This window comes from Myotis daubentonii, chromosome 13, assembly GCF_963259705.1.
Source record: "Myotis daubentonii chromosome 13, mMyoDau2.1, whole genome shotgun sequence".
NCBI lineage: Eukaryota > Metazoa > Chordata > Mammalia > Chiroptera > Vespertilionidae > Myotis > Myotis daubentonii.
In genome coordinates, this window is record NC_081852.1 from 23,472,381 (window position 1) to 23,485,470 (window position 13,090).

The window sequence follows — 13,090 nt, forward strand, 5'->3', positions numbered from 1 at the left end:
TGGAGTATGGGTTATCCTATGCAATGTAGAATGTTTAGCAACATCCTTGGCCTCCAGCACCTACCTAGATGCTAGTAAGCACTCACCCAGCTGTGACAAGTAGAAATGTCTTCAGACACTGCTAAATGTCCTCTGGGGATAAATTCACCACCTGATTAGAAACACTGTTTAACAGTATAACACATTTCCTACTTTTTCCACTCAACAGCTAATCAACTCTTATGTATCCACTCAATTCTGAAGGAAGTACACAGACTAATAAAAAATATTATTTTTAATTAAACAAGGCTTAACTTAAGACATCATAGTGACATCTACTGGCTTGGTACTAAACTGTACACTTGATATATACTGTAAAAAACCCTCAAAATTATAATATGGGTGCTCTTCGTAAAAAGTCAAACAATTCACTGAAAGCAGTAACATTAACATCAGAACTGTTAATTCTATGTAAAGCCTTCCACAGATAATATCAACTGTCAATTGCTTCTTAGTTTTTTATGTACTCTGATGGATAAATTGAATTTTTAATGAATGTTATCAGAGACAGATATTAGAGGAATATCTTTTTATGACAAGTAAAAAAGTCTGGGTCAAAAACTTGCAAAACTTAAGCAGCATGCTATTTTATGATTTATACTAAAATTTTAAAATACTAAAACTTTTAAAAAATTCTATAAATAAAATTACCGCAATTTTCTAGGTTGTTTTTTTCCTCTCTCTCTCCTCTCTTTTTTCCCCTAGGTATTTTAATAAAAGACATTTGGTAATTAAATTCTACTGTCAATTAAACTGATGAAGTTTATTGGTGTTCAAACTATAACAAAGTTGATCCTAAAACATTTTGCAATGCAAAATTATTTCACTCAAGGAGTGTTTAATAATTTGAATGCCAGGAATTACAAGCAATTTTCAAAAGCAGACTCTCACATTCATAAAACTTTATACATCGTTTGTACTAACAGATATTTATACTACTAAAATCAAACATGCATCACTTCCAAACATTCTTGTATCATGATTTTTTATATTACATTATTTAACACCATTCCTTCGTCACTACATGTATTATCATACACTTGCACCATTTTCCTTGGATTTCTGTTCTTTATCTTCACTCTTCACATTATCCTATATAAAATAACAGACAAGGAAAAAGTATATTTTATTAGAGTCTCTTAAATGTAACTATAACAAATAATAAACATTAGTAAACAGAGATACTCCACTTTAATATCTATGGAAAATTGACCCTGTGGGGCAACTATGTTCAAATCTTTAAATTCTATGCAGAATGGCTTCTAGTATTTGAGAAAGCCATCTGAGCCCTGAGAAATGAGAAGTCCTAAGGAATAACAGTAGTGAATTCCTTGCACTATAGCTTTTTTTCTTCTTGCTCTGAAAGAGAAAAAAGATTGTAGATCTCTATTATTGAAGTTAGTTTACAATGGCATTGAATTACTGGATTTTTTCCCTAGTAACAAAAGAGTACTAGTAAATTAATTTTGAGAGTGCCAAAGAGCTTCTCAACTCTGCCCCAAAGTAAATGGGTTTTAAAAAGAGTGGTTTTATCTTCCTCAAATTCAATTTCACTGAGGAATACAAATAACATTTGCTATAGGAAATAAACCATGTTGACATCCTGAGTAGATTCTAGAAAAATCTGATATTTAGGGAATTGCTTTTGAACAATCTGATGAAGGGCAGAACGCTACCATTATTTGCTCCTAGAAAAACCACCAAGAAATAGTGCGAAATAGATTAAAAAACTGGAATAAATTATGAAAACATTGAAAGTACAAACTACTAACCTTGTTGAGAACAGTGTGGATTTCATCCATTACTGTGGATAAGTTTCTGATTGTCTTATTCAGTTGGTTTTCAAATTGCAAATTCATATTTTCTGAAATCTTTAAGTTATCTTGTAATTGACTAAGGTCCTTTTTAACTTCTCTGAGTTCACCAGAGAGGCTTTTGTTGGAATTCTCCAAATTTAATATGGTTTTTTCATCTTCATCTATTAAAAAATGCATATGCAATTCCTTAAAATAACCCACAAATGTCTATTTCAAAAATTACAAAGCAAACTGCAATACTAACTTAAGTTTTATATAAGTATTACTTCTAAAATCCAGGTTCCTTTTTTTTTTAAAGATCAGATGTTTTTCTTTCCTTTTTTAAAATATATTTTATTGATTTTTTTACATAGAGGAGGGGAGAGGGATAGAGAGTTAGAAACACCGATGAGAGAGAAACATCAATCAGCTGCCTCCTGCACACCCCGCACTGGGGACGTGTCCGCAACCAAGGTACATGCCCTTGACCAGAATCTAACCTGGGACCCTTGAGTCTGCAGGCTGATGCTCTATCCACTGAGCCAAACCGGTTAGGCCTCTATTGTTTTATTTTTTTAAAAAATATATTTTCTACAGAGGAAAGGAGATGAAGAGGGGTAGAGAGCTAGAAATATCGATGAGAGAAAAACAACGATTCAGCTGCTTCCTGCACACTCCCTACTGGGGATGTGCCCGCAACCAAGGTACATGCCCTTGACTGGAATTGAATCTGGGACCCTTCAGTCGGCAGGCCGATGCTCTATCCACTGAGCAAAACTGGTCAGGGCCAGGTTCCATTTTTAGATGATTGCATAGATTAGACAAAGTAGCAGAAACTAGTCAAAAACAGGAGGATGAAACCCTAGCCCATTTGGCTCAGTGGACAGAGCATCGGCCTTCAGACTGAAGGGTCCTGGGTTCGATTCCTGTCAAGGGCATGTACCTTGGCTGCAGGTTCCCGGCCCTGGTCGGGGCATGTACAGGAGACAACCAATTGATGTGTCTCTCTCACATCAATGTTTCTGTCTCTCCTCCTCCCTTCCACTTTCTAAAAATCAATGGAAAAATATCCTTGGGTTGCCCTAGTCGGTTTGGCTCAGGGGATATAGCGTTGGCCTGTGGACTGAAGGGTGCAGGGTTGGATTCTGGTCAAGGGCACATGCCCAGGTTGCAGGCTCGATCCTCAGTAGGGGGAGTGCAGGAGGCATCCAATCAATGATTCTCTCTCATCACTGATGTTTCTATCTTTCTCTCCCCCTCTCCCTTCCTCTCTGATATCAATAAAAATGTATTTTTAAAAAATCAGATCTTTAAAAAAAAAAAAAAAAGGATGAAAAGGATGTAACAGAACAATAAAAAAAACTCAAGAATATGCCTGGTCAGTATGGCTCAATGGTTGAGCATCAACCTATGAACCAGGAGGTCAAGGTTCAATTCCCGGTCAGGGTACATGCCCAGGTTGCAGGCTTGATCCTCAAGGTGGTACATGCAGGAGAGCCAATGATGACTCTCTCTCATCATTGATGTTTCTATCTCTCTCTCTCCCTTCCTCTCTGAAATCAATAAAAATATATTTTTAAGAAACAGCAAAAAACTAACAAAAACCTGAGCATACACATGAAGATCTAAAATTAAGTCTCATATAGCTAAGCAATTTCTTACATTTAACCAAAATGGTCAAAAGTAAAGTTAAATTATGTGGCCTAGACTAAAATATATGATATATAATATGTAAAGGTATGTATGTATCTACACAAATATAGGTTCCCCCCAAAATATATACACACACTCTGAATAATTATAAAGGCAGTATTTATTAAACTACCTTTCATGTTCAAAGTTGAGCTACCAGCTGTTTAAGTGTGTATACATTTTTTGGGGGCACCCTGAGTATAGACCAATAGGGTGTTAGAAGTACTGACACATCCAATGCTGTTCTTACCTGTTTTTTCTTCTAGTAACTGTAGCTTCTGCTCTACTTCAGCTCTTACTTTTTCACTCTTTTCCAATTTTTGCAACAGGCTTCCTACATCTACCATTGCACCATTGTAAACAATAAGGCCAACATTTTCTTCCACATCCTTTGATTCCTGTTTTACTGTTGGTGTTGGAAGTAATAACCTGTTTCCTATAATATAAAAGGTACCATATTTTACTTTTTCTTTAACTAATAATACTTATATAGTGGCACAATTTTAAAATAATACTCGCAAACCTAGCATATCTTCTTGCAGTGCTTCACATTCCTCATGGTTTTCTTCATCTTTTGAGGTATCTGTTAATTTCCGATAAAAGCAAGATTCACGGAGTACTACTTTATTAAGAAGCTTCTTTACCTGTTATATAAGTAAAAAAGTTACAAAGATGAAAATAATTTTTTTACTCCCCTTGAACAAAAACTGCGTTTTCTCAGGTACTCACTCCCAATGAGAGCACTTAATCTTTGAACAATCTTCCATAAAAACTTAAAATCCCAATTATAATTTGAAAAACCTTTTTTACACTATTATTATTTTTGTTAATCCTCACCTGAGGATATTTTTCCATTGATTTTTAGACAGAGTGGAAGACAGGGGGAGAGACAGAGAGAGAGAGAGAGAGAGAGAGAAACATCAATGTGAAAGAGACACATTGATTGGTTGCCTCCTGCACACACCCCAACCAAAGCTGAGGATCGAGCCTGCAACCAAGGTATACATGTCCTTGACCAGAATCAAACCCAGGACCCTTTAGTCCACAAGGCTGAAAAATTTTTGTTAAAAACAAAAGTCTAATGCTGAAAGAAAAACCAACATAAATTATATGTACAAAGACAGTTATTATAGTACTAGTACTAGAGACCCAGTGCATGTATTTGTGCACCAGTGGGGTCCCTCGGCATGGCCTGTGGGGATTGGGCTGAAACCGGCTCTCTGACATCCCCCAAGGAGTCCTGGACTGCGAGAGGGTGGTTCTCAGGTGATGCACCCTGGAATCGGGCTTCCTGCCCTGATTTCGGGTGCGTCACCCGAGAACCACAGCTGCCAAGTCACCACAGCTCAGCAGCTCCTGCGTTAAGCGTCTGCCCCCTGGTGGTCAGTGCGCATCATAGCTACCGGTTGACTGGTCGAACAGTTGGCCGGTTGCTTAGGCTTTTATGTATAGACTAGAGGCCCGGTGCATGGATTTGTGCACATTGAAAGTAAATTAATTAGAAGGTGGCAGGTGGGGTGGGATTGGGCAAGACAGGCTGGATACTCCCTGGAGCCAACCTCTCGTAGTCCCTCCCCAGCTGGCGACACCTGGGGCCGTGCCAGGGCTCAAAGGGCGCCTGCAGAGTGAGCGGGGTCCCTCCAGCAGGTGGGGTCCCTTGGCCTGGCCTGCAGGGATCGGGCCAAAACCAGCTGCCCGATATCCCTTGAGGGGTCCCAGAGTGCAAGAGGGTACTCTGCAAAGTTGCTGTTCCTCAGCAGCTCCTGGATTGAGCATCTGCCCCTGGTGGTCAGTGCACGTCATACAAGTCCTTTGGTTGATCTCTTACCCACCCCCTCCTTCCCTCTTAGATTGCAATTCTAAAAAATTAAAAGCCAGCCAGCAACTGTGACTAGTTAAAGGCAATTATGCACATCAATATCATGTAATGTTAAACAGTCATAAAAAGAATAAAGTGGGTCTCTAGTTTCATGGTAGAATGCCCATGATAGGTTGTTAAATGGAAAAAAAGTTGTCTATCAATATGTATCAAATGATTTCATACATATTGGATGGGAATTAGGAGAGGGGACATTGAACTTTTTAAAAACATATTTTTATTGATTTCAGAGAGGAAGGGAGAGGGAGAGAGAGAAATATCAAGGACGAGAGAAAATTATTGACTGGCTGCCTCCTGCACATCCCCTACTAGGGATCAAGCCTGTAACCCAGGTATGTGCCCTTGACCGGAATCAAACCCGGTAACTTTCAGTCTGCAGGCTGACGCCCTTTCCACTGAGCCAAACCGGCTAGGGCGACATTTAACTTTTTTATACATTTCATAACTGCTTGACTGTACTACTATACTTTTTTTTTTTAATATATTTTTTATTGATTTTTTACAGAAAGGAAGGGAGAGAGATAGAGAGTTAGAAACATCGATGAGAGAGAAACATCGATCAGCTGCCTCCTGCACATCTCCTACTGAGGATGTGCCCGCAACCCAGGTACATGCCCTTGACCGGAATCGAACCCAGGACCTTTCAGTCCGCAGGCCAACGCTCTATCCACTGAGCCAAACCAGTTTTGGCTGTACTACTATATTTAATACATATATACTATATTGCTTTTATACTTAAAAAATCTAAGAGATAAAAAAAGTTACTTAAAAATGCTCATATTAAATATTCACAAGATTACCTGAGCCCGAGAAAGATGTAGTCCAAGAGTATAAAGTATTTCTTCCAAATCCTTTTCAAGAAGGTAACCACAATGACTTTGATCAAAATAAACAAATGCCATTAACAGATCCCTGTTAACTGTGATCATCTGAGTCTTTTCTTTTTCCTAAAGAGAATATAGAAGACATAGCATATAATTTTTACCCCTGAAAAGTGAGAAATTGAGACTATGTCCATATAATAATAAAAATTGGAAAACACCTTTACCTCATCTTAGCTCAAATAAGTTGATATCTGGTTTATGTGTATGGGAGAAAGGAATAAGATATACTGGTTATCTGACATAACCACAAATATAAAAATAGCAGAATTTTGCTCTGAGTGGTAATATATAGATATACAAGGACCAATAAACTTCATAACTATGTTATCCTACAGGGGGAGCTCCGCTCAGCCACAAGCCGGGCTGATGGCTGTGAGTGCAGTGGTGTGGCGACGGCAGGAGCCTCTCCCGCCTCCTCCGTAGCCTTAGCCGCAGTCAGACATCCCCTGAGGGCTCCCAGGTTGCCAGAGGGATGTCTGACTGCCAGTTTAGGCCTGATCCCCCGGGAAGCAAGCCTAAACTGGCAGGTGGACACCCCCCGAAGGGTCCTGGACTGTGAGAGGGCTGAGGGGGACTCTCCCCGCCCAGTGCACAAATTTTCGTGCATCGGGCCTCTAGTGTTTAATAATAAGCCTGGATTATGTAAGAAATGGAATTATCATATTATAAAGAACACAGTAAACAATAAATACCTTATCTTTAGAGGGTCTCTCCTTGCAATACCTGTTGATATCTCTTTTGTCATCTCGTTTGTTTATTTCTTCCTCATCCCGATCTGTAAAATAAATACAAGAGTAGCAACAAACTCAATACAGATTTCAACTACAACAGAGACAAAGAATACTTTTCTATTACTAATCAGTTTTCAAATGACACATTAGCAAATGGGATGCATTATAGAATTATACCCCTGAAAACTATATCTTATCAACCAATGTCACTCCAATAAATTAAAAAAAAAAGAAAGAAAGAAAAGACATTTTAGCAAAGAAACACATAAATAAAAATAGTTTGGATTTTGTAAGAAACAATTAAAAATAAAAGAATCTTATAAACTGACTAGTGCAAAGAAAAGACTGGTTTTATTTAATCAGATAAAAGAAACTAATTCTATAAATATCTGGATGGCACAATTTTAAAAAACCTGAATTTTATACGCAAAACTGAAAATAACAAATTTGAACAAAACACAGAGCCAAGTATATTTTCTAAAAGATAAAAGGAGTAATACTTTCAACAATAAATAATTTAAATTAAAAAAATAAAAGCTAAAAGGATCCCGGCTTGTATGGCACAGTGGTTGAGTACTGATCTATGAACTATGAGGTCACAGTTCGATTCCCCGTCAGGGCACATGCCATGCCTGGTTGCAGGCTTGATCCCCAGTGTGGGGCATGCAGGAGGCAGCCCTCTCATCACTGATGTTTCTCTCTCTCTCTCTTCGTCCCTCCCTCTCCCTTCCTCTCTGAAATCATTAAAAATCTATTTTTTAAAAAGTAAAATTGCATACTTAAAATGAGTGAGTTTTGTGGTATATATTGGCAATCTCAAACTGTTATTTAAAAACCTAGAAAATTGACAGTGGAGCTTTACAGGTACTTTATGGCTGGCATCTATGACTGGTTAGGTAATCTATTGTAAAGTATTTTGAATATCATTCCTATTGGTAAAAGTTTGATTTAAAACTTGGGCGATATCTTTCAACCTGGCTGCAGCCATCAGGTAAGCCAAGAAGGGCACTTACAAGTACATCCAGGAAGAAGCAGTCTGATATAATGCGCTTTCTTCTCAGGGTGCACTGCTGGCGGTACTGCCAGCTCTCTGTTCTCCACCTGGCCTCATAAAGCTGGGATACAAGGCCACGCAAGGTCATGTCATAGATTAGATTCATGAGCATAGTGGTGGCCACAAACGCTCAAGTCCTAAGGGTGCAACCTAGGGCAAGACTGTCCATCATATCATGGTAGTAACCAGCTAAAACTTGCTGGAAGCCTTCAGTCTGCTTCTGAGGAAGAAGCTGGGTGGCACTGTGGGGCTCTGAGAGTTTTGAATTCTAACTGGTTTGGTGAAGTTCAATGCACAGATTCGTTGGGGTTACCTTCATTGATCCATTCCATAAAGCTATCAGACATCCTGACACCCAATGGGTCACCAAGCTGTCCGCAAGCACTACTATTGGTGGTTCTTGCTGTGCAGCTTAGAGAAGGTGCAATACTCTCCAGCTCCACTGTTAACACTAATATATGTTTGCAAAATTTTTACCTAATAAACAATTAGGTAAAAAAAAAAAAAAAAAAAAAACAGCAAAAAAAAAAAAACTTGGATGTATAATAGTCTTCATAATATTTGAAAAATGCAAAAATCAGCCCTAGCCAGTTTGGCTCAGTGGATAGAGCGTCAGCCTGTGGACTGAAGGGTCCCAGGTTTGATTCCGGTCAAAGGCACATGCCTGGGTTGTGGGCTCGGTCCCCAGTAGGGGATGTGCAGGAGGCAGCTGATTGATGATTCTCTCTCATCACTGATGTTTCTCTCTCTCTCTCCTTCTCCATTCCTCTTTGAAATCAATAAAAAAATCCTATCTAATAAAAGAGAAAAATGGTAATTGGCGTACGACGATACCCTTTTCATTGGCTAATCAGGGCTATATGCAAATTAACTGCCAACTAAGATTGGCAGTTAACTGCCAACAAGATGGCGGTTAATTTGCATATGTAGGCACAATGCAGGGAGGCAAAAGGGAAAGCAGGAAGAAGCCCCCTGCCACTGACAGGGATCGGAAACCCCGGGGGGAGCTAAGAGCTGGGGGGCAGGGCAAAGGCGGCCTTGGGGCCGCCTTTGCCCTGCTCCCCAGCCATGATCGGAGAATCAGGCGCCTTTTCCACCCTGGACAGTGATAGCAGGAAGTAGGGGTGGAGCCAGCGATGGGAGCTGGGCACAGTTGAAGCTGGCAGTCCCAGGAGCTAGGGGCCCCTTGCCTGGGCCTAAAGCGGAGCCCACGATCGCGGGGCCGCTGCAGCTGTGGGTCCCCGCTGCCCGGGCCGGACGCCTAGGCCAGAGGCGTTAGGCCTGGGCAGGGGCGGAGCCTGCAACCGCGGGGACCTGGGGGTCCCCTGCCCAGGCCTGACACCTCTGCCGGAGGCCTCAGGCCTGGTCAAGGGGCCGATCCGGTGATTGGTGATCGGAGGGTGATGAGGGTCAACTCCTTTGGCCGAGGCATCAGGCCTGGGCAGGGGGCTGAGCTGGGGATTGGGGGGATATGATGGTCCCCTTGCCCAGGCCTGAAGCCTGGGTCAGAGGCGTCAGGCTTGGGCGGGGGGTGGAGCAAGCGATCTGAGGGAGATGGGGGTCCCCTGCCCAGGCATGATTCCTGGGCCAGAGGTCTCAGGCCTGGGCGGGGGACAGAGCCAGTGATCAGGGGGAGATGGGGGTCCCCTGTCCAAGCCTGACGCCTCTGGTGGAGGCGTCAGGCCTGGGCAAGGGGCCGATCCTGCGATTGGAGGGTGATGGGGGTCAACGCCTGAGGGCTCCCAGTATGTGAGAGGGGGCAGGCTGGGCTGAGGGACACTCCCCCCCCCCCACACACACACCCAGTGCACGAATTTCGTGCACCGGGCCCCTAGTATATATATAAAATAAAAATGCAAAAATCAGTTTTCTTTTTTTAAATATATTTAAGTCTCTCACCTAAAAATAAAATTACTTAATATAAAGATTTTTTCACTAAAGAATAGTTTGTATTCTAATAAATATTAAAATTATAGACTTCAAAGATAAAGTTACTAAACAACAAATATATTTTTTATACTAAGAAGAAATGAATTTTTATTGTTGACAGTATCACAATGTCTCCCATTGTCCCACATGTTGGCCTGCCTCCATTCAGGCGCTATCCCACTCCACACCTTCACCGCACTATTGTTTGTATCTATGGGCTACATATAAGTATATTTTCTTTTTAAAAAATAATATATTTTTATTGATTTCAGAGAGGAAGGGAGAGATAGAAAAATCAATGATAAGAGAGAATCACTGATCTGAGAATCACTGATCGTCTGCCTCCTGCCTGCCCCCTTCTGGGGATCTAGCCCGCAACCTGGGCATGTGCCCTTGACTGAAATCGAACCTGGGACCCTTCAGTCCGCAGGCCGACGCTCTATCCACTGAGCCAAAGCATCCAGGGCTGTATATACGCTCTTTAGAAATAAATTTGAATCCTACCGTCTTCTTCATCCTCAGCTTCTTCTGCTTCCATTGGATCATATTCATCTTGATTATCTTCTTCAGTTTCATCATCATCTTTAGAATCATCTTTTCTTTTATCTTCTTTCTGTAATTTAAAATACCTTAAAATTAATAAGCAAAACATCTTGCCAAATATCGACTTAGAACAAACAAAACAATTAAATCCACTAAACTTACTTGAGGTAGAATCACATTATATATTTATTACAATAATACACTTTAAGAATTAACTGCCATTCACAATATATGTAAATCATATCATGCTGTCTGGCTTAAACAAAAAGAATAAACTATAAAACTAGTTACAGATGTTTATATAGGCTTAAGTCAAAGACTTAAATTTCGAATACACTAAAACAGTTTGTTTTGCCTTTATGTTTTACTATTCTGATGAAATTCATCATTATTTGTTATATTCTAGAGATTAATTGGAAAACTTCTAAATTAGGTTTGGTGGTCAGAGAAATTATTACAGACCTTCTTTTCATCTCTATCTTCTTTCTTGTCTTTATCATCCCCCAATTTTCTTAGTTTGGGTTTTGGCTCATCAATTTCATCATCTCTTTCTTCTTTTTTATCTTTTCTCTCATCTCTTTTGCTTTTCTTTTCCTTTTCTTTTTTGTCCTCTTTCTCAGGAAGAGATAATAATGATTTGTATATTCTGACACCAAAATCTCTTTGAAGCATTTCATTGAAAAGTTCTGCAAATAATGAAACCTATAAAAAGATACCAACAGTAATCCAGACAACTTTAATAGAAATATTGAAAAAAATCCAGTACAGTCAGTAATTTGTCAAATAACTTGCAATATCTAACAATTAATGTGCACTAAAAACAGTTATAATAATTGATGTCAATGATGTTGAGAAGCCTCAAAATCCTCAAAAATTCTTCTGAAGATATAAATACTGTTTAGTATCCTTTTGGTCAAATATTATTTTTAAAAAACAAATGGCCGAAAACGGTTTGGCTCAGTGGATAGAGTGTCGGCCTGCGGACTGAAAGGTCCCAGGTTCCATTCCGGTCAAGGGCATGTACCTGGGTTGCGGGCACATCCCCAGTGGGAGGTGTGCGGGAGGCGGCTGATCGATGTTTCTCTCTCATCGATGTTTCTAACTCTCTATCTCTCTCCCTTCCTCTCTGTTAAAAATCAATAAAATATATTAAAAAATAATAATAATAAAAATAAAAAAATAAAAAACAAATAAAAAACAAATGTATGCTATAGAAAATCAGGAGTAGAAAAAAAAGAATCTCTACTACCTTATACAATTAATCTTCATGATAAATGTACTGTATTCATTTACCCAAGTTTTTTTGTTTTGTTTTTTTAATGAAATGCCTACTGTGTACCAGGAACTGTTCCAGGCACTGGGGATATAGTGTGAAGAAAGTAGATACGCATGGCCAGTGTGGCTCAGTGGTTGAGTATCAACCTATGAACCAAGAGGTCACCGGTTCAATTCCCAGTCAGGGCACATGCCCAGGTTTTGAGCTCAATCTCCAGTATTGGTTTACAGGGGGCAGCCACTGGATGATGTTTCTCTCTCATTAATATTTCTATCTCTCTATCCCTCTCCCTTCCTCTCTTTATAAAAATCAATAAAAACATTTTATTTGTTTATTTATTTATTTTTTTATTTTTTAAAAATATATTTTATTGATCTTTTACAGAGAGGAAGGGAGAGAGATAGAGAGTTAGAAACATCGATGAGAGAAACATCGATCAGCTGCCTCCTGCACATCTCCTACTAGAGATGTGCCCGCAAACCAGGTACATGCCCCTGACCGGAATCGAACCTGGGACCTTTCAGTCCGCAAGGCCGACGCTCTATCCACTGAGCCAAACCGGTTTCAGCGATTTGTTTATTTTTTAAAATATATTTTATTGATTTTTTTACAGAGAGGAAGAGAGAGGGATAGAGAGTTAGAAATTAGAAACATCGGGAGAACCAAGATGGCGGCATAGGTTAACGCCAGAGTTTGCTGCTTTGAACAACTACTTCAAAAGTGAAACCAAAAAACGGAAGGGACATCACCCAGAACCACAGGAACGCTGGCTGAGTGGAAGTCCTACAACTAGGAGGAAAGAGAAACGCACACGGACACTCAGAGGAGGCACAGTGCTGAAGTCAAATTCTGAGGTGCGGAGTGCGCGGAGCGGGCTGGCGGCGGAGGGCGCGGTTGTTGTTTTCAATCGGGAGGGAGTCGCAGACTCTGAGCACCAGATCCGGGCGAGTCTTTAGGGACCCAGACTCAAACGGGAGAAGCGGGACTGTCTGGCTTCGGTCAGAGCAAGTGCAGCTTTCTCTCCGAGCTTTGCAGCGGGTGCTGGGACTCAGAGAGGCAGAGCCCCTGGGGACAGGACTGAGAGCCGCCATAACTGCTCTCTCCGGCCAACCCTGTTGATCCTGTGCGACCCGCCCCGCCCAAGCCCTGCACAGAGGCATTTGCCGGATAGCCTCAGGCAAAGGCTAGATTAGCACCGCCCTAGAGGACAGAAGTTCTCTCACTGCTGACACAGCTGATTCTCATAGCCACTTGGCCTGGAGGTCAA

The 13,090-nt window shown here is 40.6% G+C and overlaps 1 protein-coding gene and 1 pseudogene across 4 annotated transcripts in view; one reads left to right on the forward strand and one right to left on the reverse strand.

The window, feature by feature from the left end:
- Positions 1 to 256: 256 nt before the first annotated feature.
- Positions 257 to 13,090, reverse strand: part of CCAR1 (cell division cycle and apoptosis regulator 1) — a 68,640-nt gene continuing 55,806 nt past the window's right edge. For 3 of the 4 annotated variants that reach the window (XM_059662527.1, XM_059662526.1, XM_059662529.1), the window contains 8 exons: positions 11,010 to 11,249; positions 10,509 to 10,617; positions 6,983 to 7,065; positions 6,207 to 6,353; positions 4,051 to 4,171; positions 3,778 to 3,963; positions 1,812 to 2,017; positions 257 to 1,131 (listed from right to left, as the gene is read on the reverse strand). In XM_059662527.1, the coding sequence (XP_059518510.1) occupies positions 1,072 to 1,131; positions 1,812 to 2,017; positions 3,778 to 3,963; positions 4,051 to 4,171; positions 6,207 to 6,353; positions 6,983 to 7,065; positions 10,509 to 10,617; positions 11,010 to 11,249 (1,152 nt within the window). In that variant the 3' untranslated portion in view covers positions 257 to 1,071. Of the gene's footprint in view, positions 1,132 to 1,811; positions 2,018 to 3,777; positions 3,964 to 4,050; positions 4,172 to 6,206; positions 6,354 to 6,982; positions 7,066 to 10,508; positions 10,618 to 11,009; positions 11,250 to 13,090 lie in introns of those variants that run through there. The other variant, XM_059662528.1, reaches the window with a different exon arrangement.
- LOC132214602 (large ribosomal subunit protein eL15-like) lies at positions 7,893 to 8,524 on the forward strand (annotated as a pseudogene).